Consider the following 26,432-nt stretch of genomic DNA (forward strand, 5'->3'; position numbering starts at 1 on the left):
TTTCTAGCCCAACTTCAGTGAATTTCGTATCCTGTGGCAAATTCAATGGACTGAGACATCATTTTAGCCTGAATATTCATTCCTCTGTTGGATGTCGTGTTTTGGTCCTATTTTTCGCTAGCTAAAGTTTACTGAGCAGTGACTATGTGCTGGGACCCTGTCCTGGGTATTTGAAATAAAAAGAGGGAGGAGGTGGAATGGTTTTTCCACACAAGGGGCATAAAAAGACAGTTGCAAAGTGAGATGCTTTCTTTTTCATTTCATACAAGTTAAATGTCATTGACATGTTTCGTAATTCTCAATAGGGAACCTCTTGACTTTCGTGAACTCCAAAGAAATAGTGGGGATGAAGGTTCTTGAGTATATTTTAGCCTTGCAGGAAGTCAAAAGGCAGAATGCATTTGTGCCCTGACAAGGCTGAGCAAGTCTTTTGGTGACATTAATTAAATCACCTCTCTCTGTTTCTCTCTCCCTCTATTTTTGTCTTTTGCTTTTGGATAGTATTAGGTAGCTCAACGTGTACACTTATTGTTTCTCAATAAAAGAAATACTATCCTGTTGCAACGTATACAAATATCGAATCATTATGTTGTATACCTGAAGCTAATATAATGTTCTATGTCAATTATACCTCAATCTTTAAATAAAGGAAATCAAAAGAAGTACTTCCTTATAGTAAGTAATAAGAGTATAGGGGTCAATTCACGTAATTCAGCAACTAATACAATATTTCTTAATATTCTGAGTTAGCTCTATGTCTGCATCTTGCGTTTTTCGTGACAAGTTTGTGAAATAGTTGTTATAATCACTTCCACTTTGCAAATGTCAAAGCAGAGGTTCAGTGTTTATGATTTGCCCAAGGACATTCCAGAAATTAGGTGGTGGAGCTAAAGTGCGAGTCAAAGCTTCTGCTTCCAAACCCCATGGTTGTCCTTCCCGATCACTAAGGGACAGATTCCAGCATCCTGTCTTCTGTTTATACCAGATGTTAGTCATCTTTAAAACTTCTAGATCCTATTACAATGCTAACGGAAAAAGGGGCTCTCTTTTCCTTCTCATCAGTTATTTCTCTAGAGAAGGGATCAGGAGTTAGTAAATTAACACTATTCATCGGAATTGGTTTCTTTAACTTTGTTTTCCTTTCATCTTTGAGCTTCAGACTTATTAGTGATTGATATTTCTCAACAATAATTTCCAGACACCAGCACCCATCTTTGATAGCCTTCCACTTCACCATTAAACCCTATAAAATTCAATCTGTCAGGGCAAGTGCAACAAAAGATGGCAGGAGGAGGGGGTGAAAATAAGTAAATTATTCAGAAGAACTGAGCCAACTTAGCTAGGCTTTTTCTTCCTCCGGTTTATTTCCCTCTGTGTGAAAAATAAGTCATGACCCTGACCATTACCTGCAGATCAAAGTTCTTGCCTCTGCTCTGTTGGAAATAAGGCAGAGTTACAAATATAAAACCAGGTATATGGATGCTATTATATATACAGGGAGAGATTCTGCCTTTACTTGATGCTAAGGACAAATGAACAGTCAACTGTGCATATGCCACCAGCAAAGGGAACTATTATCTACACACATGCTAATTATTCAAGTATATATGTATATAAAATACCAAGAACACACCAGATGGAGATAAATTACCGCCAGGTGAGTTGCTGCAGCCATTGGCGTGGTATATAGCCATCAGGAAGTGGGTTGTCCTGGGGTTTGGACAGAGATGTCACAAGTTTGCTTTGGCAAAGGGACTTCACATCCTAGGGGAGTCTTTCCAATGTTCTTGTGGGATTTTGATTCATATCAAACGTGGAGAATTTCAAATTATGAGTGAGTGTAAACTCTTCCTCGCACCCTTGAAGTTAGAGGATTTTCAGCACATGCATGTTTGAAAGTGTGTTTGATATAGAGCAAAGGTGTGCTAGCTTTCTACTTCTGTTTTGTGTGTCACTCTTTGGTGGACCAATGAATAATGAGTAATGGAGCAATGATGATCAGATAACCATGATTATGGGGAATGATAAAAAAAAATCAGAGATGTTGTTCAACACTGACACATCTAAAGATACGGCGAACATATACTTGCACAGATAATCCATTCATTGTATCTATTCAAATTATCCATATATATTACAACACCATGATCATTTCTAGGAATTGTCAGGAGTTATGAAGAGGGCTATCGTTACGGACTTTACTGAGTGTCACTATCAACAAGATTTACTGTAGGAGTCAAAACTCTACATGCCATCACAACTCTTTTGCTTCTGTAATTCTGGAGTCATACTTAGGAAACGGTTGTGTGTGAAGTCTTACATGGAGAACTGTTGGATTTGGTCAGCGAATGTGTGAGTGATTGCAGAAGAGCACTTATTTCAGTGGCTGGTGGAGAGAAAAGATAGAATTCTGCCCAAGATAATTGATATGACTCTTCCTAAAATCTAATATTCCAGAAATGGAAAATGGGGCCCGTCATCAAGGAATTCAGTGAGCCTTCTTCTCTGACCCCGCCTTCTTCTGTTTCTCTGTTTATTCCTAGAATGCCGTCCCAGCAGTACCTGCAGCAGCGTCGAAAATTTGCGGCTGCCTTCTTGGCATTCATTTTCATTTTGGCAGCTGTGGACACTGCTGAGGCAGGGAAGAAAGAGAAACCAGGTAAGCAGTAGGGTTATGAAGGCAGGACTCTTCATTGATTAATGACCATCAATCCAACTGCCTGATTTTTTCCTCCCTTTTTTCCTTCCTCCCTCTTTTCCTCCCTCTCTTCCTTCTTTCTTTCCTTCCTCCCTTCCTTCCTTCCTTTCTTGATTCCTTCCATCCAAGTATTTAGAGGAACCTCCATGACATCCCCTCTTGTTTCCCCCCACCCCCATAAGTTCTCACATATAATGATGGTCATTAACATGGTGATGGTATTACCAGCTACTACATACAGAACGTTGACCAGGAATCAGGTGTTTTACTTGTGTTGCCCCTCTTCCTCCAAAAGAGTCATGCGAGGAATTTTATTTTATCTCATAACAACAACAACAAAAAGGAAACTGGAGCTCCAAGAGGAGTAAGCACCTTTTCTGTGTCATTCCCAATGTTGAAAGTAGTGTGTGGAGCTGGGAGTCTGTTTATAGCACAATTATGTTTGGTGATACTGTCTATAAGAGAAAGGAACATTGACTTGCATTGAGATGGCTAATCTGACAACTGTTACTTCTAATTGAATGTTTTCTCATTTTTCGGGTTTAACTGTTTCTGACCATCTTCTCTTTTACAGAAATGTTGGTTTCTAAAAGGAGGTGTCAGTAAATCACTTAGTAAACTCTCTGGCACATAGTTGGAGTTACATTAACGTTAGTTTTAGCTCCTTTCTCAGTTTTCTTTCTCCCTTCTCTGGGCCATCCATTTGTTCAATCATTCAGCTAACACTTACTGAGTTCCTACTGTTTACTGAGGACAGAGGTAAAAAGCACAGACACCATCATGAAGGCACTCAGGAATGAACTTGGTTATATCTAGGAGTTAAAGACTTTTCTGGATGTTGATTATTTTGCCTTCCTTTCTTCCTTCCAGAAAAAAAAGTGAAGAAGTCTGACTGCGGAGAATGGCAGTGGAGTGTGTGTGTACCCACCAGCGGAGACTGTGGGCTGGGTACCCGCGAGGGCACCCGGACTGGAGCTGAATGCAAGCAAACCATGAAGACCCAGAGATGTAAGATCCCCTGCAACTGGAAAAAGCAATTTGGAGGTCAGTCCCACCCCCGTGGTCCTATTGACTTTGTCTTCCACCTGAGATAATGCTTGCATTCTTCTACCCAATACCTTTTTGAAGTTGACGACGATCTTGTATAAATAAGTTCATTTTATCAGTTACAAAATAGCCAGACATCTTGCCCAACCCCAGGGTTCCTCAACTTCAGCAGTACAACAGGTCCTCAAATCAAGTTCCTTTGTTCAACTTCGTTTCGTTATAACATTGGTGAGATGACATGGGAGCTTAACTCTTATCTACATCAATTAGCCTATAGTGAAATTGGTTTTATTATACATTGTTCTGCTTAAAGTTGCAAAGCCCATTGACAACTTTAATGAAGACTTACTGTACTAATATTTTGGGCTAGATCGTTTTTGTTGTGAAGGGCTGTTCTGTGCATTGTAGGATATTTAGCAGCGTCTCTGATTTCTACCTAGCTTCTGGTAGCACTCCCCACCTCCACAAACTGTGACAACTAAAATGTCTCCAGATATTGCCTAATGCCCCTGGAGGTCAAAATATTTCCTGATTGAGAACCAACACCCTAGGAATAGGGACATAAAATATAACCTTGATCTCTCCTAACCATGCTCCTTGATCTATCTTCTCTTTCCTTTGTTTCCTTCTATTTCTACGTTCCTTTTATCTTTCTCCCCTTTTCTTATTTATTCTCCTCCTTCTCCAGATCTTTCTCTATTACTTTCAGGCCCCCTCTCTCTTTTGATCCCTCCCTACCCTCCACACTGATGCATAGATTTACTTATTGCATCCACCAGAGCTGATTGTAGCCATTTTTACAGCTTTTTTTCTCACTGATTATTGCCAGCCTCACACTGGCCTCATCGACCTGTTTGAGAAGGAATCTTTCAACACTTCCAGGTTTAAACCCACTATTGATTACCCAAATTACTTGCTATTTCCACCTTCTTAACTTTCTGTCTTTCTTAGCCATGGTAGGACATTGTTCTCACTGTTCTATAGAAGTGGACTCTGGCCTATAGGCCAGCGAAGAAGGACAATGAATTTGCGCACTGTATCTTTCTTCATTTTCTATAATGATTGGGGCACGTTTTATGAATGGAGATAAGATCTATAAAAGCATGGTGAAATTCAGATGCATCTGGTCTTAAATTGTATGTGGGTATCATAAAAGACCTACCTATAAAAAGTTTTTAAGAGTTTTGTCTTAAAGGACTTGTATCTAGAATATATAAATAAGTCTCAACATTAACAATCTAATTATAAAGTGGGCAAAAGACAATAATAAACATTTTACCAAAGAGGATAACATTGGTGGCAAATACCTGAAAAGGTGTTTGACCTCTTTGCCCACTAAGGAAATGAAAATGAAAACCAGTGAGCTGTCACTGTACACCTATCAGAGTGGCGAAAATAAAATAAAATAAAATAAAAATAAAAAAATACTAATAAGACCCATGTTAAAGAGAATGGGGAGAAACTAGATCACTCATACATTACTAATAGGAATTTAAAATGGTACAGCCATGTGGGAGAAGAATATGGCAATTTTCTTACAAAACTAAACATGTGTTTACCATATAATGTAGCAAGAGTTTCATTCTTGGGCATTGATCCTAGAGAGATGAAAATTTGTGTTCCTCTAAATATCTGTACATGAATGTATATAGCAGCTTTATTTGTAATAGCCAAAAGCTGGAAACAATCTGTATGTCCTTCAGCTGGCAAACGGTTAAACACACTATGGTACATCACTATGGAATACTCCTCAGAAAGTATTGGGCTAGAAAGTAATAAAAGGATAAAAGATAGAAAGGAATGGGCTATTGATACACGCAACTCGGATGGACTCCCAGGAAACCACGCTGAGTAAAAACAGCCAATCTCAAAAGTTTACCTTCTATTCAATTCCATTTACCTTGTACTCTCAAGATGACAAAATTGGAGACGTGGAGAATAGAATACTGGTTGCCGGGGGTTAAGGAGATGGGAAGGAAGGAAGGTGAGGGACGAAAAGGATAACCCAGGGGACCCTAGTTTGTAACCGTTCTGTGTATTAATGGTGATGGTATTCACTTGTCTCTACACATAGGATAAAGTCACACAGAACTGAATGCACACACACACACACACATACACACACACACACACACACACACACACGTAAAAGTGGTGAAATCTGAATAAATTCTGTGGACTGTATCCATGTCAGTTTCCTGGTTGTGCTATTGGTCTGTAGTTGTGCAAAAGAGCACAACTGAGGTAAATTGGGTGAAGGGTATATGGGATGGCATATACCTGCATGTGACTCTACAGTCATCTCACTACAAAAAAGTTACAAACAGAAGTGTATCTTCATTTTCATGGCATTGTAATAGGACCCTTTCAAAGATTTCTGTTTGGTCCTCCCCTGCCTTTAGCGGAGTGCAAATACCAGTTCCAGGCCTGGGGAGAATGTGACCTGAATACCGCCTTGAAGACCAGAACTGGAAGTCTGAAGCGAGCCCTTCACAATGCGGATTGCCAGAAGACAGTCACCATCTCCAAGCCCTGTGGGAAACTGACCAAGCCCAAGCCTCAAGGTGGGTTCCTACCCTCACACCACAAGGGTAACATGAATGGATTGGTGGACTCGGGCAGGAGCTTCAGATGTGGAAACTCAAATTTTCCAGAAGGAAATCTTAGGTGAATTACCTTCAGAAAGGGATTGAAAAAGCTCCGTATATTGAGCATCACACAAGTACTTTTTCAGCAGACAATTGATGGGTTCAAATTGAAGTCGTCTGCCTAGACGGGGGTTATAGGAACAGCCTCCTAGCACAAGTAAACAGCTTAGCAAAACAGGCCAATTAAGAGAGTTGTATGGTGACTATACATCCCAAGCCCTAAATTGATACTACATCCTGACAGGTAGGAACAAACTATGAAGATCAAGAGGCAGAAAATTTAAAATCAAGTCTCTCTTAGATTATTCACCGTATATAGTTTTCATGAAATCAGCTAAATTATTTTACATTTTTCCACCATACCACTTGATAGGTCCTATATTTCTTATACTTCTTTTAGAGACTTTATGTATTTTTTTTTCAGTCAGATTCACTTACAACTACATTTATCGTGGGATATTTAAATTATGGAGAGCTATGTTTCCATTCAGTCCCAGAAAGTCAGACTCTGCTCTCACAGGCAGAAGCTGAACCAGAACAAGAATCATGGCCGTGGTTTCATACAAATAGAATCCCAGCTGAGGGAAGAAAAGGAGGCATTAAACTCTTTTATCTCTTGGGTGTTATGGGCCAAATTGTGTCCCCGCTCCAACTAAGAATAAGTCACCAATGCTTTTCCTATTTGAACTCAGTACCTGAAAAGGATAGAGGGAGGGGAGCCCTCATTTTACTGGGGCACTGCGATTGACACTCTTCATCATTTGATTTAAGCTTCAGAGCAACTCTCTACAGTATATTTTATTTAATCCTATTCTGTATATGAGAAAGCAGGCTTCTGATATTATCACTGGAATGCAGAGTCTAAGCTGAGGCTGAGTCAAGGCTTGTTCAGAAGCCCCCTAGATGAGCTGAGACTTCCCTACGTGCCATAGGCAACATGCCCCAATGATCATCTTGTATCCTTCTAGAATCTTGCGTTATTGTTGACGTGGAAATTATTAGTTGTGACTTTTTAAACTAGGTACATCAATAAAGGGGTATTATGAAGCTCCTTTGGATACCAACAGGATAGGATGGCATGATGTCGGCTTCCTGAGTTTGCCTGGCAGAAGGGTGTTCTCAAATGGTTCCTGGTACAGTCAGACGCAATGGCAAGCAGTGGCACATGGATGGCTGTCTATGTTATAGGTGGTCCAGGGAACAGTGTTAACCCCTCCTGCTGTCCTGTCCACCAAAATCACACTTTTCTGTTAAATTTCCTTGCTCCAGATAACTCTAATTCCTTTTATTTCTTCCCAACTATTTCTAAAAGTTTTGCCATGTCTCTGCTTTTTTTTTTTTTTTTTTTTTGGACAGTTGCCCAGCCCTCTTTTAGGTTTGACAATTCATCTTTAAAGATCAAACGAACGGCAACTGTTGAAGTGCAAGATTCAGCTGTGTGCGGGACACAGCACTTGGCAGCTGATTATTAAATGGAAAAAGGGGTCAGTAAAGTGATATTCCCAGCATTCTCCATTCTTTCCCCACTCAATAGATTCTTCTGTTAGTTCTTTGAAAGATAAAAGAAGTTCCCCAACATTTTTTCTTTCTTTCTATTTTCTGGGCTCTGACATCCCTTAGGAATGAGCATGGCGGCACTCTATGGATGAGTTTTGCCGGACTGAGAGACTTCTGACTGTGTTGAGAGAGGTGAAGGGGCAGAATCCCACCGCAGGCTACCCTGTGATGGGCTCCCTCCCTCCTGAAACCCTGGAATGGGCGGTGGTGGGTTGATGACTGCTGCCCTCACATTTCACCAGAGAGAGGCGGCCTGGGGTACTTTGCAGAATATTGTTCTTCTTGATCATAGAGAAACACTCTTATTCAGTTTGGTCTCAAGGTTTTGATTTTTATTCTGTTTGTGGAAATCTTTGAACATCTATATTTATTTTATTTTGTTTTATTGTATTAAGTCTTTAATCCATTTTGAGTTTATTCTTGTATATGGTATAAGAAAATGATTCAGTTTCATTCTGTTGCCTGTAACTACCAGTCTGTCCAGTTTTCCCAACCCCAGTTATTGAAGAGACTGTCTTTACCCCACTGTACAGTCTTGCCTCCTTCATCATAGATTAATTGACCATAAAGGCATGGGTTTTTCTGGACTCGGTTTGGTTCTGTTGATCTTTGTGAAGATCTGTATTTTATGTCCCATCCATGATACTGTACATGAAGTGAAAAGATCAAATTCTGCTCTTTTCTTATTAGACTGACATCTGTTTTGTCTTCTGTAAACTGCAATGACTACCTCATAACACTGTCATAAAGATGAAGTAATATATGTAAAAATGCTCGATGAATGTGCAGTATTTTTAAGAGGATTTCCTTCCTTCCAAATGAAGTTCTTGAGTCTTGAGGTGGATGTTTCCCTCGACACCTTTACAGGCAAAAAAAAAAAAAAAAAAATTGTGGAATGGAGAATACAATAGTAGGAATTATAGCTAGTATTTATTGAGAGCCAAGTGTGTTTTGTTTATAGTTTAGCCCATTACTCACACCTTGTGTCACTGAATATTCAAAAACCTCTGTGAAATGGTCACTGTTATCATCCCCAATTTTAAATATGAGGAAACGGAGGCTCAGAGATGCCGAGTGTACGGTTATATGGCTAATAAGCAGAGGAGCCAGGCCTTAATTACGGGGCCATCTGATCCTAGATCGCCAGCTTCAAGCACAGTTCCTGCCCCTGAATCTGCTCAATTCAGTGATCTCAGTTGCTAATCTAAGAAAGGTAAGGAATTTCAGACCCCCTCATCTTTCCTTAAATTCCTCTTTTCTTGATGGCTTTCCATCGGCAACAGAATCAGATCCCGGCATGTCAGGCACCATCTCATTGGGCCCTTGCCTGATCCTGGCTCCAGACGCTGGCCCGAGTACTGTGCCCCTACCGGAACATCCCAGGGATGGCTGGATGGGCCATGATTTCTTATACATCCATTTCTATGTATCTGTGGTTCTAGAAACCCGGACCCTGTTCTCCTTCTCCCGTACTTCTTGCCTTTTGTTCATTGAGCACATCTTTGTTGCATGGGAACTGTCTGCTAGAGTTAGTACCAAGGGTAAATCAGTGACCTACCTGGACCTATGGTACAGTAGGAGAAGCAGAAGGACAAATCCTAAGGTACTGCACAGAATCACAAGCGCTGTGAAGGAGAGAAGCATATGGTCCTTTAGCATTGCTTCCAATTTAGTCATTTATTTATAACGTCTATTAAGAGCCGGCCGTGGAGCACGCAGTGTGGTAACTGCTGGTGATGTTAAATGTTTCCTCCGCTCTTACTGCTCTGTTCTGGTGGTGATGGTGAGTAAACAATGGTGACAAATAAATAATAATTAAAATAACAACTACATATTGGAGTTCGTGTTCTTAAAAACTAAAGAGCTAAGTGTTAGGCTGATTGGGTTGGGGTGGGAGGATGGTGCTACGTTAGAGTAACCAGGGAAAGCTTTTTTGAGAGGTATCTTTTGAACTTAGTCTTAAAGATAGAGAAGGAATAGCCATACTAATGTTCTGAATGAAGCAAGGGGAAGGTCAAAGTCCCTGAGGCCAAAAAGAGCTTGTTGTGTTCAAGGACCAGAAAAGAGATCAGTGTGAAAACTTACCACACTTCGTTATTGATTATATTTCCCATACTGTCCTTTACATCCCCATGACTCTTTTGTAACTACCAATTTACACTTCTCAATCCCTTCACCTTTTCCGCCCAGCGCCCCGCCCCCAAACCTACGCCCATCTAGCAACCATCGGTTTGTTCTCTGTATCTATGAGTCTGTTTTGTTTGTTTATTTTGTTATTTAGATTCTACATATAAGTGAGATCATATGGTATTTGCTTTCTTAGTCTGACTTATTTCACTTAGCATAATACCCTCTAGGTCCATCCATGTTGTTGTAAATGGTAAGAGTTCATTTTTTTTTTTTATGGCAGAGTAATATTCAATTGTATGTATGTACCACAATTTCTTTATCCTGTTATCTATTCATGGGCATTTCAGTTGTGTCCGTATCTTAACTATTGTGAATAGTGCTGCAGTGAACATAGGGCATTGTTAGATGGGTACTAGACTTATCAGGGGATCACTTCATAAATTATATAAATGTCTAACCACTATACTGTACACCTGAAACTAATATAAAATAATACTGAATGTTAATTATAATAAAAAAATAGTCACGGGGATATAAAGTACAGCATAGGGAATATAGTCAATAATATTGTAATGTTATTACAATATAGCTGCAGTGTCACGGTAATAAACTTATTGGGGTTATCACTTTGTGAGGTATATAAATATCTAATCACTATGTTGTTTTGTACACCTGAAACAACAACAACAAAAGACTTTCCAGACTTTCTTTGTCGAGCATGCAGTTGCTGGCAGGACTCGCACCTCTGATAAGACATATATTTATTCCTCTGTGGCAAGAGCACGTTTTTTTTCCTCTCTGGACACTGAGCCTCTTGAAGGGCAGGAACCACATCTCGCTCGCCTTTGTACGTTACTACGTCTCATCGTCCTTAGCTCCTGAGAGGAACTCATTGAATAGCACTGACTCAAGTGAATGAATGAATGAATGATGTGTCCAACTAAATTGTCCTGGTCTTTCTCACTGGGACACATCATTCATCCATTGGCTGCAAAAAATGTACAGAGACATCATTGTTAAAGTACGAAGTTCTCACCTGGAAGAAGACTTACCTGGATGTTTTACTTCCAATTCTTAGCAATGAACTTTTAGTCCTAATGGCCAGGACAGACGTGAGAACTAGGAACTATAACTATTTGTAGGGTTTACTTCACCCTGTGTGTCTGCTTTTGTCTCCCTTGGTAAATTCCATGCTCGGAGGTTCGTTAGCTGTGTTCACACAAAACAGCTATATAGTAATTAGTATTGAGGAAGGCTGCATAATAGAGCAATGTTCATACTAATTAGTTACTAGGTTAAGAAATCTTTTTTTTTTTTTGCTCCCCCCAAAGCTTTTGCAATTCTCCCTTCTAACTTCTACTGGATTGAGAATTTCTGCTTTGTGTTTTAAATTATAGCTATTGCCATCCGCATTTCTTGACCGTCGTAAAAGTTGTTCCTATTTATTATTTATGATGTGACAGGCATTATACTAAGCCCTTAACATGTAGGGTCTTACTTAATCCCCACAGCAGCCTCAAGAAGATTTGTTTACATTTTATCAAGGAAGACACAAAGGTTGCCACTTGTGCAAGGTCACCCAGCCAGTGAGGGGGTCAGGCTTGAACTTGAAGTCAGGACAGCCTATGTCCAGAGTTCTTTTCTGTTATAACAATGCTTCCCAAACTGAGTGCTCCCAACTCTTTGGGTATTCTAAAAAAAAATAATAATTTTGGTTTTTGTTTCAACGGTAATCCCAAAGCACGTTTGAGGTCACTTAAAATGGAATCATTTAACTCTACATAATAGAGTCATGTCAGATAACTTTTGGCTCTAGCTTGTTTTTGTGTAATAATTGCAATGAAGCACATAACTTTTAGTGGTCCATTTCTCAAGCTAGCATCCTTTAAAGGGGCTGCATTCCTCAAGAGTAAGACATAGCAATGTAATGCACCCATTACGTCCAGCGGCCTGCCAAGCTGGACCCCAGGCGGATTCAGCATTGCCTCCTCTCCACTGGGAGATTCATAGCAACTCTGATGCTTCACAAGGATCTGAGGCACCGCTGTCCTGGTAGCAGTGGGGACGCTTGTCACACTCCCAGCGACTCTAGCCAGCTCTGCATTGATGCAAAACCTCCAGGAACCTACAGGGAAATCAAAACAGGCTGGCTATTGCTCAGCGCACGAGGCACAGAGGCTCTTATTTGCTGATAATAATTGAACATTTGTACTTCCTTTCAAGAAAATCGTTTGCTAGCACATATCTAGAGCTTTAAAAATATCCTATTCTTTGATCCAGTAGATCCTTTTCTAATAATATGTCCTAAGGCAAAACTTAAACATACAATGATTTGTCTGTAAAAACACACATTAAATCTTTATTTATAATAACAAAAAGTGGAAACATGCCAACTGGCCAACAAAAGAAGAAAGGTTATATAACATATGGGCTGGAATGTTGTAAAGAAATACTACTCAGTCATGTTTCAAAGTATATGCAATGACGTGGAAAATAATACAAGAGAATTTTTAGTATAATACAATTTATCAGCTGTCAGTATGTTCCTAAAGTATAATGTTGCATATATTCATAGAAAGGAAACATAAATAGAACCTGCTGTTAAAAGTGTTATCTCTATATTGTGAAACTATGAGTAATTTCTGTTAGCATGTAAATTTTTTTTTTAATTTTCCATATAAGCCTTTATCACTTTTAAAACCGGAAAAATAATATGTTTTAAAGAAGAATGAAATAACTCAGAGAGGAAAAACTCTCTTCCCTGCAGGCTAAATCTACCACAGACCTACCTTTCTTCCTAGTAATTCATTCTCCCTGTAATTGCTGTCTTTTGCATCACACATATGTGCAAGGTCGTAGTAATCTTACAGCAAGAGAAATTGGCATGAAGCCATAAAAATAGCTGACACATACCCACGATCTTTAATATAAATAAATACACACTTTTAGAGTACTTTCCAATGTTGAAAGATCCTCACACTGAGCAATCTTGAAAACACTCCTTGTAATGTGAGCTCTGTGAGAGCATAATTTAGACTCATTTGCCATATATCTCAGCATCAAGAACAGCACCCAGTATGTAGTGGATATAGAGTGTGTATTTGCTAAATGGATATGCTTTTGAACAGTAATAGTAAAATGGAATCTTAGAGGTGGTAATTGCACATGATATTCCCAGTGGTCCTCTGAGGAGGATCTTCCAGGTTTTATTATCCCCAATTTATGGGAAACAGATGCACAATGATTGATTGGTCCAAGATCCCAAAGCTGGTAAATGGTAGACATCAATTCAAAGCAATTCCCTAGGTGAAGACTTGATTCTCTGTATGATCCTAATGGAATTGTTTCCCTATCGCCTTACTAAACAAATGGCCACGGTGCCACTTATTACGTCAGTGTCCATCAGTATTTTGTTTTCTATCCAGAATAAGAAAGAAAAAAAAAGATGGACTCAGAATTTATTGTAGCATGGCTCATATTATGCCTTTTTCTCACTGCCTCTCTTCTTTCCTCTCTGTAGTTGCTATGCATGTAAAGAATTGTCTGGGTTAAATTTTGAGTTTTCTACATAGAACAAGGTAAAGATGGCTCTCCAGGTGCTATGATTCACAGTAATAGGAGGAGCCTGAATCCTTCCTAGAGTATTTCTTTTCAGGAAAGTCTTAGGACTTTCTCTACACTTTCAAACATATCTAAAACAACCTATTTCTATGAAAATAACAAAAATGTTTACATACCTACCATAAGAGGTGAGTATTGTCCTCCAGCAACTTACAAACTGCTGGAAGAAGGATGAAAGTTTGTAAACCTGGAAAGTGAAAACATGCCAAGGACACCACTGTGAGTTTCCATCGAGAGATCATCCAAGGGAACAGAGCGAGTCTCTTCTCAGGCAGGTGCCCTTTCCTCTCACATTTTGACAATAGCTCAGTTCCTGTTTGCATCCCTTTTTGCTTCACAGCCTTGATCCAGATGGGGAAGAGTGACATGTAGCCCGGGGTGTTATTTGATGTGTAGCTTGTGTACACTTTCTTCGCTTGACTTGACTCTTTCCAGTGTGAACTAAGGTGCCCTACTGTGTCACGTCAGGATAGTGATCACATTGGCTCTTAAAAGCTTTGAGTAGCTGCTGTATGACTTAATTACAAAGCACTTTGCCAGAACCCTGCTCTGGGCCAATTCATGACCCTTGTGCTCATAGTAAAGATTTCTTTCAATGTAACCTTGAAAGGCTACTAAAATGGGACATTACTTTTACCCGCAGAGTTATTTCAGGCTTCTACTTTAAAGACCAAAAAAAAAAAGGTTTTGAGAAATTTGGATAAATTTTATATACGTTTGGTTTAATTTGGTTTAATTTTATTCTTCATAAAATATTTTTGTTTGAAGAACTGAAACATTGCAAGATTCTAATTGAATTTACACTCCTTACTTTCCTTGGGAAATACTATTTTCTATGTACTAATGGGTTGACTCTTTTTGTTTCCCATTCAAGTGTTCATTTCTCCACTCTGTGCAACCAGTATTTCAGGAGCACTTATTATTTGCCAGGCACTGAAGACACAGATGCAAAAGATAGATATTGTCCCTACTCTCATATGATGGGGAAAATGCATATTAAATAATTAGATATAAAATTCATAGTCCAGTTCTAACTTTGGTAAGAGCAATGAGAGACACAATGGAAGTATCTAACTGTGGGTGGAATATGCTTAGTCTGGGAGCTCTGGAAAGGCTTCCTTGAGGAACTAAAATTGAAGCTAAGATCTTAAGGATGAGTAGAGGTTGGCTAAGCAAAGGTAAGATAGGAGTAAAAACACACAGGTAGAAGGAACATAATGTATAAAGGCTGAGGTGGAAATAACCAAGGAAAATTCAAAGAGCCACCATAAGGAAGATGGGTGTGTGGTGAGCAAGTCAGGCACCTGTTCTTGCCGTGCTACAAATTTATTTATTTAATTAAAGATTTACTAATCAACTATAACACACTAAGCACCATGCTGTAGGCTAAGGATATAACAGTGAGTAGAGATCTGTCCTCTCATGGGAGTTAAATGCTCTGATGGGAAATAAAGAGAAAAGACGTCTAAAGAATACCAAAAGGCCCACAAATTAGAAGAGGTGTCAAAACTGGTACCTGACGGAGGAGAGGCATTAAGAAAATGGAAGTAATAGTGGCAGTGTAGGATTGATGGAATGAAGAGTTGGTTAGTAGGTCCAAGACTAGGAGAGAAAATGAATCACATGCTTGGGGAATTGAAATAAGTACAAATGTGGAGATTCAGGTAAAGGGAGGTGATTTGAATAACGGACAAGACATAAGCACAAAATAAGACCAATAGGCAGTTACTACAGATGTGACGGTTAATGGAGACAACGTGGTGTTGTAGAGCTCAGGAAATGGCCTCTCATCTGATTCTATTGCTGGATCATTGTAGCCCTTGAGAAATCACTGACACTCTTTTGGCCTCTATTTCTCCAACCATTACGTAGGAGAGTGGGGTGACGTTCTTTCCAGATCATAGCTTCCATGATACTATTTAAAACCTTCCTGTTGACTGGATAAAACTTGAGAAGTTGTTCATACATTGTTGAGGCCACAGTGACATAGCTCATTTAGTCTGTGGGTAAAATGTACATCAAAGTCACAAAATACTGCTTTTGATTGAAAGCAATATTATTGACCCAATTTTCTTCTTTATTCTCAAAAATTTAAACCCTTCATTATGTGAGAAGTCCAATTAACTTCACGCAAATGCAAATTCTTCCTTCTTTTCACTGCTTTTTACTAAAGAGTCCTCATTTTTCTAGTTATATAGATTGAACTCAAAGTGGACTTAAGTTCTGTAGTGTGTCAAATGAATGCTATAATGACTTGCCAGTTTGTCAAAAATAATTGATTGGCATTGTGTGAGTGAAATGGGCAATGGGTTGATTTCTTGGTATTTAGCAAGGTGTTAATTAATGAATATGAAATAAATGTCAGGTGCAGGTAGCAGAGAGGGGATGTGCCCTTGCCTTTACCTAAGAGAACTGAGGAGAGGGTCCCATTCCCAAAGTGTCCCTGAAATGAACAACCTACATTGGCTGTATCAAGTAGTGTTCAATATGCAGAATAACTTCAAGTTTTATTAAGTAAATATACACACGCACCTGATAAGTATGACATCCACTCAGACTTATGTATGAAATAGGGGCATGCTAGCCAAAATATGCAAATTATTACCACAAACATCGACTCTACCGGAGAGCTAGAGAATTACAAATTACTGAGCATTCCCCAGTAAGGAATTTGGAGAAATTGGATAAGGGAAACCAGAATTATATCCCAGTGAACATCCTAGATTATTACCTGAGGATAACATTCTAATATACAGCTGTTACTTAAAATGTCAACCAAAGACTGGACATTATTACATGTGATGTGTAGCCATTAATTATTTGTTCAGAGATTAAACAGAAAACATTCTTTGACCTAACAGGTATCTATGAACTTGGAAGGTCTGGTTATCTCACTTTTCATGAGTCAAAAGAAGGAGACATTTATAATGACAAGCGAAAATAGAGGGGAAGTGGAAGTGTCTTTGGTATAGAAAGGGGTTCGCAATTAGACCCCTTGATAGACATGAACAAAATGAATACTGGTGAGCAGCAATTTAGGAGGATTTTAGCAATTGCTGGCCTAATTGCACTCTTGAAACTTGAGTAAAGGAAGCTGAAGACAGAAAAAAAAAAAAAGAAATTCTACTTTGCTTAGTTTATGATGAAGTTTAGAACTTATGTGAAGAAGTGATGAGGATAAGAATGGAAGAGTTTCCAGCTCTGATTCAGTATAAAGTGGGATTTGTACAACATTTGCGATTGGCATCACGTCCCCTCTCATCATAAGCCTTAGGACCCTGCTGACCCTGATCTCAGCTGACCATTGTCAGTATGTCCTGATGATGACAAAGACCATTAACTACGTAGAGAAATGACCTCTTGTTCTTAGTCTATTATCACACTAATGATAACTGCTAACCTTTGTTGAGCGCGTGCTATTGTGCCATGTTCTATTTTCAGTGGATTTCATACAGCTCATTTCATTTGGATGTTAACCCTATGAAGTGGTACTACTCATATGCCCATTCACAAGTAAGAAATCTGAGACACAAATACAGGAATTAACTTTCCCAGAGCCTCACAGTAACGTATGGATGGAGCCAGGATTGAAACTCTGGCAGTTTGGCTCCAGAGCCTGTAACTAACCCATACGTTTCTGCCACTACTGTGGACCAAATGGGGGAAGGTTTTCAGAAGCCTTTAGCAATAGTGTTTCACTTGTTAGCCCAGCGATCCTGACCATTTTCATCTTTGGAGCCAAAGTTGACATATCCTATTCCATACTGCATCCTTGTATGCTTAGGAAAAGGGAGACGGCAAGATGATTGAATGGCAAAAGGATGGGGCCTTTTGACTTAAATCCTAATAATTTTATTTACCTGGTTTAGCCCAGGTTGATACATTCCATTTGCTTCACCCAAGAGTGGCGTCTCTACAGGGTCAAAGCTCCATGTGGTTCACAGCTGGTCCTTCTTATATGAATAGATGGCCAAATATAGAAGCAGAGAGCCAATCAGGAGTGGAAGCACTTTGAAATTATTCATCAGAAAATATGCTCATCAGCAGTTCCATGGAAAAGGAACGTGGAACGTGAGGGGCTAAGCGAAGCTCTGATAGTTCTCTAATGAATAGTGACCCAGCTCATTCTCCCAGAATGCCTGTTGTGTTTCTCTTTTTCAGTTAGGACCCCCAGACAATATTTCATATATTAAATGACGGCTGCCAACAAGATAACCGGCATTTATAGGTGGTCACATGGAGTAGACTGTATTCCTCATGCTTATTCTCATTGGCACTCTCCTTGCAAAAGCAGGTACACACGTGTGTACACACATGTACAACACACACAGATGTGCCTTGTCTATCCACCTAAGCGTTTCATTCCTGAGCAGCTGTAAGAAAAGTGGCTATCCACCCAAAGCTTACTAATGTGATGCTTTTCCTTCTCTTTCTTTTTATTTTTCACCACAGCAGAATCTAAGAAGAAGAAAAAGGAAGGCAAGAAACAGGAGAAGATGCTGGACTAAAAGAGGCCACCTTCTGTAGACCACGAAAAGGACGTCAGCCGGCAGGCTCAGTTAACTATTGCATTTATACCTACCGTAGGCTTTTTATTCAAAAATTATCTATAGCTTAAGTATACAATAGGCAGAAACAAAAAGAAAAGAACATTTTTGTAGTAGCATTTTTTAAATGTATACCATAGTACCACCATAATAAAGGACTGTAATCCTATTTAGAAAGTTGACTTGTAGTACATGATAAATGATAGAAAATTGAGGTAAGTTTTTTGAAGTTACGTGATATTTTACATTTAAAATACTTTTTTTTTTTTTTACATTTTTTTTTTCTTTTGGCAGCATTTCTTTCTTTAAATGTTATCACCATGTAAACTACTTCTCTTGTTAGGTAATTTTTTTCACCTAGACTTTTTTTCCCAATTGAGAAAAACATATACTAAACAAAGCAATAAAATATAATCATCCCATTTGAGGAAAACATTTTGTTTTCTGCCAATGGATTAAAAAATATTTTTGGTCAGCAAAATAGGGGGAGGGGGCAGAGCATGCACTAGTTCAATGTTGACTTTTTTTTTTAAGAAAAGCATTAAAACATGAAATTATTTCACTTTGGCAGAGCATTTGTTTTCTTGATGAAACTATTTTTCCATCTAAGGAAAAAAAAGACTAGGAAAATAAATCAAGGTGATGCTGAAAAAAAGATGCTTTTGTGTGCAATAATTTGATACTGTCACCCTCTTGCATTTGTCACCTACACTCTCCCAGTCAAGCTGTTAGCTTTGAGAATTTATCATACAAACTAATTAAATCACTCTTGGGCCCAAATGTTATAGAGGGTTTATATAGATGTAAGTATGAATAATGGAGACGTAGATATAAATACCAATATGTCTATATCTATATATTTTTAATTTTACATCAATATTTTGTGGGTTAGACTAGTGATACTGAATTGAACAAAAGTCCCAAAGTAGTCTAGTAGTAAAGTAGTTAGTAAAAGTTCTCTTCTTGTACTGAGGAAATCCAGGCTTGCACAGTCCAAATCAACATCAGAGTAACACTATGCAAAATGGTACTTTGTGCTTGGTTTCCGTAAACCCAGAATTCCTGCTCTATTATCTACCATATGATTCCAGAGATTATTTACTATCCTTTTTTGCTGGGCTCTAAGCACAGTTTTTAAGTAAACAAGTCTATGTTTCTATTATTCAGAGAAATAAAGTCTCAGAAATCACGTGGGATTAACATCAAAGTATTTCTCCTGAAAAAGGCCACCTCTGATTTTAAAGTGATAAGACACAATAAGCAAACAACTGTCTACTAAGATAACTCTTTTCAGCAATGATGATTTCAACATGTCTTGGGCTAGCCATAAAATGATTACAAGCTGATCCAATGATACAGCCAAGTTACCTTCAAAGCTAAACTGTTTTTGCTACCTAATCGAAGGCTCCTAAGAATATTGACGGGGTCTATATCTCCCCACTAAGTCAAAACCAAATGCCAGTGGGGTGTAGGCAAGGGGAGGGGCTTCTGGGCACATACACTGAACATTTTATGGACTGGTGCTTAATAAAAGGTACTCTTTAGAAAGTGCAAATGACAGTAACATGAAAAGTGAATGTCGTCCTTTTACAAGCAGACTGTAACAGGAAAATATTAGTCATGAGGATGGATGGAGGAGATGAAAGAAAGGCATTGTCTTGAGTGGGGTTTTTGACAGCAAAGCCTCACAAGAATAGGGATGATGGAAGAGTCTGCAGCAAATTTTGTTAGCCTCTCACCTAATGTTGCTTCTCCATCAGCATGTAGCTAAAATAGCAGCCCATGAATCAGGAATGAGCTCAGGTGAACTAGAACAAAATCTCCCAGAGGAAACAGTCCAGTAAATAATCGTGTCAACCTTCATTATACACAGAGCATGGCAGGAAGCCAGGTGTTTTCAGTACGTTGACAATGAATCCTAACAAACCATATAATAGTAAGTCTCTTACTGTCTGTTAAAGCAAGGGTTGGGATGCTGATCGCCATCGCAGAGGCTATGAAAACAGACTTCCTCTAAGTCTGGAGAATGATTCTACCCCAGCCCCATCTTTAAGCATCATGAGAAATCTCACTGAAGTATTGAAAACATAATACAAAAGGACAAGCTCCAAAAATCACTGATTCTCACAAATAGGAAAAAAAAAAAAAGACCATCATCAGGCATTTGATAGTTACAGGCAAACCCTTTCTTCCCAAATGTTCTGAGTTTTATGAACTTGACCTTAAAGTTCATTAAGCCTTGAGGAAGGAAAGGAAACTGTAAAAAAGTCAACTGTGTTTTCTTAAATGGCCTTCGAGTGAGATAAGTTTTCCTTCCAATAAATAGGAGGCTGTAAAGGGGCCTTGCCCAAACCCTAGCAAAACAATCCTTCAGTGACCAGAAAATGTCCTTCTGTAGCTCAGTAACTGAATCCTCTACATTTCTACTTTGCTAAGACTTTCTGATTTATCCTGAATATATGAATGCTGTCACAGTCATTATTTATAGATGTTATCAAGAAGAGGGTCGTGGATAGAGACATTTTGACTTCATATATTCCTGGGATGACATCCTAATGTTTTGCTAGCTCTGCAGTAGAGGAACTCCAAACAGAATTTAATACTCTGAATATTTATTGAGTCAAGTTCTATTAAATTGTATGGGTGAGAATAATTTTAGTTGTTGGTCCTTGACTGTAAGGAGACTTATATAAGGACAGAAAGGCTACAATCCTTTTCCCATTGAGAAGACAGGCATTTCTTTAGGACTAAGAGATACACTTTTTTTCTGCCATAATATCTAACCCTTGGCTCCATCATTCTGAAAGTGTTTAACTGTTTTATAACTTCTTTAAATAGAAATGGAGGTAAATATGCTTTAAGAGATATTGAATGAGGCAATAGAAAATACAATTTTTCCCACATTGTATTATTTTAAAATAGTTCTCAAATGTAAAATTAGAAATTTATCAACCTTTAGTCATGGGATATTCTAATGGAGCGAAGCAAAGGGCTTTCCCCCTATTAATCTTCTCCAAAAATAATAAGATAAACATCCTTGGAAGTGGAATACCAAAGCCTTCAATTTCCATTTTTTTCCGTTCTGGCTTGCTTTTAATTTAATTAGTTTTAACCCTTAGGCTTTTAACAGTGGATTCTATCAGAAGGTGAGGGTGTATGCGGAATAATTTTCCAACACGTCTCGTATAAACTCATTTTTTTTTTTTATTCTTCTTTGGGGTAAAACAGGTTCTTCACTGTCTACAAGGTTATTTCTGAGTTGCAAAAATTCTCTCCATGTCTTTCCCTGTATTACCATGTTTTTCTACTGTATTCCCCCAATTCAGTCCTGGCTGCCACAGTCAGAGAGACACACAGTGAGAGGATACATTTTTCTTTCACCTGGAAACCTTACTAGCAGATAGTAACTACTCCAGGTCCGTCAAATAGATGCATTTTCAATCACTTTTCAAAGAAGATATAGACTCTTGGAATATATTTACACAAGCAGAAAAGGTCATTCTGGAAGTAATGACTACCTCAAACTTTGTGTGGACTCTAATTCCCCTAGAAATAAAACATGTGTAACATTTTAATCAGAGAAAAACATCAAAATCTCACAAATCTGCCCCCTCCCCATGGTTTCTATTCTTCCTAATCTTTCACTTCTCCAAGCAAGGCACCAAAAGTAAAGTGAAATGCTCAATCCTGTTGTGGTCTCAAGGAAAACAACGTAATTCAAGGATATCTCAGCACAAAGGAATGCAGGTCTACATGTGTTTATTCTTTTTAATTAAAAAAAATAAACAATGAACTCTCAATTTCTAATCTCTATAAAGTGATTTGTTTTTGTTTTTAAAGGACAAAACCTTAACAGGCAGAACCTCGCTTGATGTATTTCTTGTGTATATATATATTCATTACAACTACTATGTTAAGTTACTCGTGGGGTTATCTAAGGAGGTCATATATTCAGGATGAATCAGAAAGCATAGAGGATTCCATCACTGAGCTGAACACATATTTTCTTTTGTTCTTTGAAAATGTACATGGAAGCCATACACATTACATTAGAGATCAAAAGCATGGAAAATCCTGACATCATATCCCTAAACTCCTAGGGATGGAAAGATGCCATATAGACCATGGAGATGTAGTAACTGCATCCATATACCTAGCTTGTTCTTAATGGAGATTCAAATGTTACATAAAATAAACTAATCATAGAGAATGCTATTGTCTTTTGATTGTGAGATCCATCAAACACAGGACACAACAAATCTTCAAGTATCATACTTTATGAGATTCTTGGAGAATTACATGAATACCTCAGTTACTATAAATGACCAGCAAGTTGAGATGCTTTCAATAAGTGACATGAATTTTAGACTTCTAAGTCCTAAAGTTGTATGCTTTTAAGTTAGTTATAACTACCCTGTGTCCCTGAAAATAAGACCAGGTCTTATATTCATTTTTGCTCCAAAAGACGCATTAGGCCTTATGTTCAGGGGATGTCATCCTGAAAAATCATGCTAAGGGCTTATTTTCCGGTTAGGTCTTATTTTCGGGGAAACGCGGTGATAATTAAAATTCTTACCAATTTATTTAGAGATTCGCCAATCTACTATCTTGTAGCAAGGATGAAAGGAGATGTTAGGGATCTATTCTGGGATGTGGTGAGAAGGAGATTGGGCAAGCTGTGTATAATTGCCCTCATCAGGCATTTTTGAGATCTCTGACTTCCTTTCCTCTATATTAAGCTAAAAGATATCTGGCCACCTAACGTAATTTTCTTTGGGCAGCATTTGGTTTAGGTTAAACTAGGAAACTTTAAACTAGGAAACAACTGGTGCTAGAAAATTGAAATGAAACTTTCTGGTGAATGCATCCTTATCAAGAAATTAATTTATCCAGGTCTATAGCAAAAACCACCAGTCCTTAAAAGTTTCACCCTCAGTGTTCCTGGCAGCCCAGTCAATAACCTTATTTATCAGCTCTCCACTATATTGTGGACTCTTAATGTTCCATCTTAGAATATTAACGCCAATCCCATTGATTTTTATGCCATTTTAGCTCGATAATTAATTCCACTTACTCCATATTCTCTGGGGGTCTGTCCCCTACTCTCCCCCAACAGACGCCCCCCTCCGCCCACTCATTTCTGCACCATTTAGTGTTCTTTGATTACAAGAAATAGAAACTACTATTCTTAAACTGAAGTGTATGTGTGCATGTGCAAAACAATTTCTTAAAAGGATAATCAGTAGTTCAAATAATTGAGCAGAAGAGCCTAGGGAAGGATAGAGGATGAGAGGAACATGAAGAAAGATATAAGACACAAACACTCTGCACATCTGAGCATCCCAAGGGGTCCTTACATGACTCATATTCCATCACTTTTGGTTCCCCTGTGTCTCTGCTTTTCTGGGTCATTCCTACTGGGAAAGGAACTCTGGTTGGCCTAAGTTGGGCAACATGGCACTCCTGTTGTCAAAAGTCCATGGTCTTCACATTGGCAACCTACCAAAATCACACAGAAGTAAAGTAGAGTGATTCTTCAAAAAAAGGGCACACTTGTCAGAATAAAAAGGAAATACACTCTGGGTGATGAGCACACAATGGGATTTATAGATGATGTAATACAGAATTGTACATCTGAAATCTATGTAATTTTACTAACAATTGTCACCCCAATAAATTTAATAAAATAAAATTTAAAAAAAAAGGAAATACAAAAAAAATGAAGTAGCAGAATATTAATTAGTAGACTATTAATTATGTCTAATATTAAATTATTTTATAGAAGACTACTAGGAAACAAACATTGACATGGGTTGGAATCACATTGTACAGAAATTTGAATGCAAAGAAAAGGCACTTGATAGGTGACAAAGAGATGTTGGTACTTTTTTAGTGGAAGACTGAAGTGAGTAACAGTGTTTACACATGAAGAATTTCAGTCTGTCACCTAGAAGTGGTTTATAAGATACATTTGAATAATGAAGCACTTAAGATGTTGAGACAATTTAGGAAGTTATTGGAATTTTCCAGCTGAGAAATAATGAAGGCCATTTGCATCTGTCATACATGTTGCCTCTGGCCACCCAGTCATTTTATCTCTTGACTATTTCTTTTCCTCTTTTTCTATCCCTATTGCCTTATTATTTTCTTTGTGATCCAAGGAAATCTGACTTAATGACACATGTTGCTTCATATTTGGGGAGCCTAATGTCATATAGGTTAGATATCACTCAGAGAGTGAAGCAGATTTGGAACTGACCATTTGTCATAAACTTCCTGGTTTTCTGCCTTCATAGCCCTCCATTCTCATTAGCATAAGTCAGGTCACCCAGACTAACAGACTGAGTCCCAACATGGGGGGTTTGCGAACCATCTTCTCCTAGTTATTTCAGATGATCTGATTTAGTAATAAGAAATTCAGCATCAAGCTAATCTTGCTTCTCTGATGCTTACACTGCCCCAGGTTTTACAATTAGGATCATGCTTTACACCTGAGATACAGCCTCCAATTCTTACCCTTTTCCACCCTGTTCTGAATTAACTTCCCAGTACTCTAGCCCTTATAAGACTGGGTTCTGTTTTCTTCTCTCAATCCTCCTCTCCCATCACCACCCAGGTGGAGTTTTGCTCTGAATTTCCTACCACATCCGAGCAGACTTAACTAATGTAAGTCAAATCTGCAGGCCAGGGTATGTGTTCGTATTTTGCCTCATCTTTGAGTACCTGCCACCATGTTCCCTGGGCTACATTTCAGCAAACAGTTTCACTTTTTTTCTGGACTTTCCTGATGCTATTAGAGTGGTGCAAAAGTAATTGCCTTTTAAAAGGTTAAAAACAATTGCAAAAACCGCGATTACTTTTGCATCAACCTAATACAATGTGGTGCGTCTGTGGTCTACACTTAATATCTTCTGGATGCTGAGTGCTGGGTTCTGTCTGCTGGGCAGAACTTCCCTCCTATCATCTACAACTTTGTCTCCTCCTCGATTTTCCTTTCCTTTTCCTCCTTTCAGTACCTCCCATCCATGTGTGAAGATTTCTGCTTTCAGTTTAAAGCCCTTCTGAATCTTCCTACCCATGTGACGCCATCCACTGCATCTCCAGGTATGTGCTGAAAGAGCGAAATGCACTTTAATATCGTAGAAATAGACAAAAGGGAGAGTAAAGAAAACCACAGAAAAGGGGATCTGAAAATTCTTTATCTTACCCTCACCAACAATAGGAACTGTCTTAGATATCGGTTATGTAAGAATCACAGAGAGAGCTAATGGATGGCGCTGTTTACTGGGGATTGTTGGAGAACTCATTTGATAGAGAAAGGGGTGAGGAAAGCTAAAACCAAATTGCTAATTTTAATGTAGGGGTTCTTAACATTTTTTTGGTTCTATTAACTCCTTTGGCAGTTTGGAGAAGCCTATGGAACCCTTTACAGAATAATGTTTTTAAATGTTTAAAATAAAGTATATTGGATTATAAATGATTCTAATTATACCAAAATGCAGTTGTCTTACTAAGAAAACAAATTTTTGATACGGAAATATTTTGCTTCGCTATGTAAATATTACATAACAAGATCTAGCGTTAAGTCTAATAACTACTGTAAGAAGTGATGCATATAAATGATATTTGTAAATACTGGCAACAACTTAATATGATCAAATTATCTGTGATTTCTCTTTTTTTTCTTAAGTAAAGTTTATTGGGGTGACAATTGTTAATCAAGTTACGTAGATTTCAAGTGTGCAATTCTGTAATACATCATCTATATATCACATTGTGTATTTACCACCCAGAGTCAGTTCTCCTTCCATCACCACATATTTTATCCCTTTTACCCTCATCTACTACCGTGTGATTTCTACTCATGAGAAAGTTACAAACACTGCTAATACTATTGTGGTTTGTTGCCCACGTTTTCAATGGAAGAAAATGTTATATTTTGGTTCAATTAGAGATGAGTGAAAATAAACATTTTTCCCCCCTATTTAAGTCATTGACCTTCAAATTTACTTCAAGTGCCTGTCAGTGAAGAACCATATTCCGATGGAAGTCACAATCATAGGCAACACTCGAGGGTTGTCGCAAATCTATGTCAATTGCACTCCATGGGGCATCCATCACGATTTTATAAGACTGGGACCTGCCTTTCTTTCTAAACACTAGGCTGCCCTTTCTGCCAAGCTC

The 26,432-nt window shown here is 38.4% G+C and overlaps 1 protein-coding gene across 2 annotated transcripts in view; it reads left to right on the forward strand.

The window, feature by feature from the left end:
- PTN (pleiotrophin) overlaps window positions 1–18,903 on the forward strand; it is an 84,664-nt gene extending 65,761 nt beyond the window's left edge. Inside the window, exons 2-5 of one of the 2 annotated variants that reach the window (XM_019750006.2) lie at window positions 2,544–2,659; window positions 3,569–3,742; window positions 6,148–6,309; window positions 18,154–18,903. In XM_019750006.2, coding sequence (XP_019605565.1) covers window positions 2,545–2,659; window positions 3,569–3,742; window positions 6,148–6,309; window positions 18,154–18,209 — 507 coding nt within the window. In that variant the 5' untranslated portion in view covers window position 2,544 and the 3' untranslated portion in view covers window positions 18,210–18,903. The remainder of the gene's footprint in view (window positions 1–2,543; window positions 2,660–3,568; window positions 3,743–6,147; window positions 6,310–18,153) is intronic. The other variant, XM_019750015.2, reaches the window with a different exon arrangement.
- Window positions 18,904–26,432: the final 7,529 nt, after the last annotated feature.

Source organism: Rhinolophus sinicus, linkage group LG11 (genome assembly GCF_036562045.2).
Source record: "Rhinolophus sinicus isolate RSC01 linkage group LG11, ASM3656204v1, whole genome shotgun sequence".
NCBI lineage: Eukaryota > Metazoa > Chordata > Mammalia > Chiroptera > Rhinolophidae > Rhinolophus > Rhinolophus sinicus.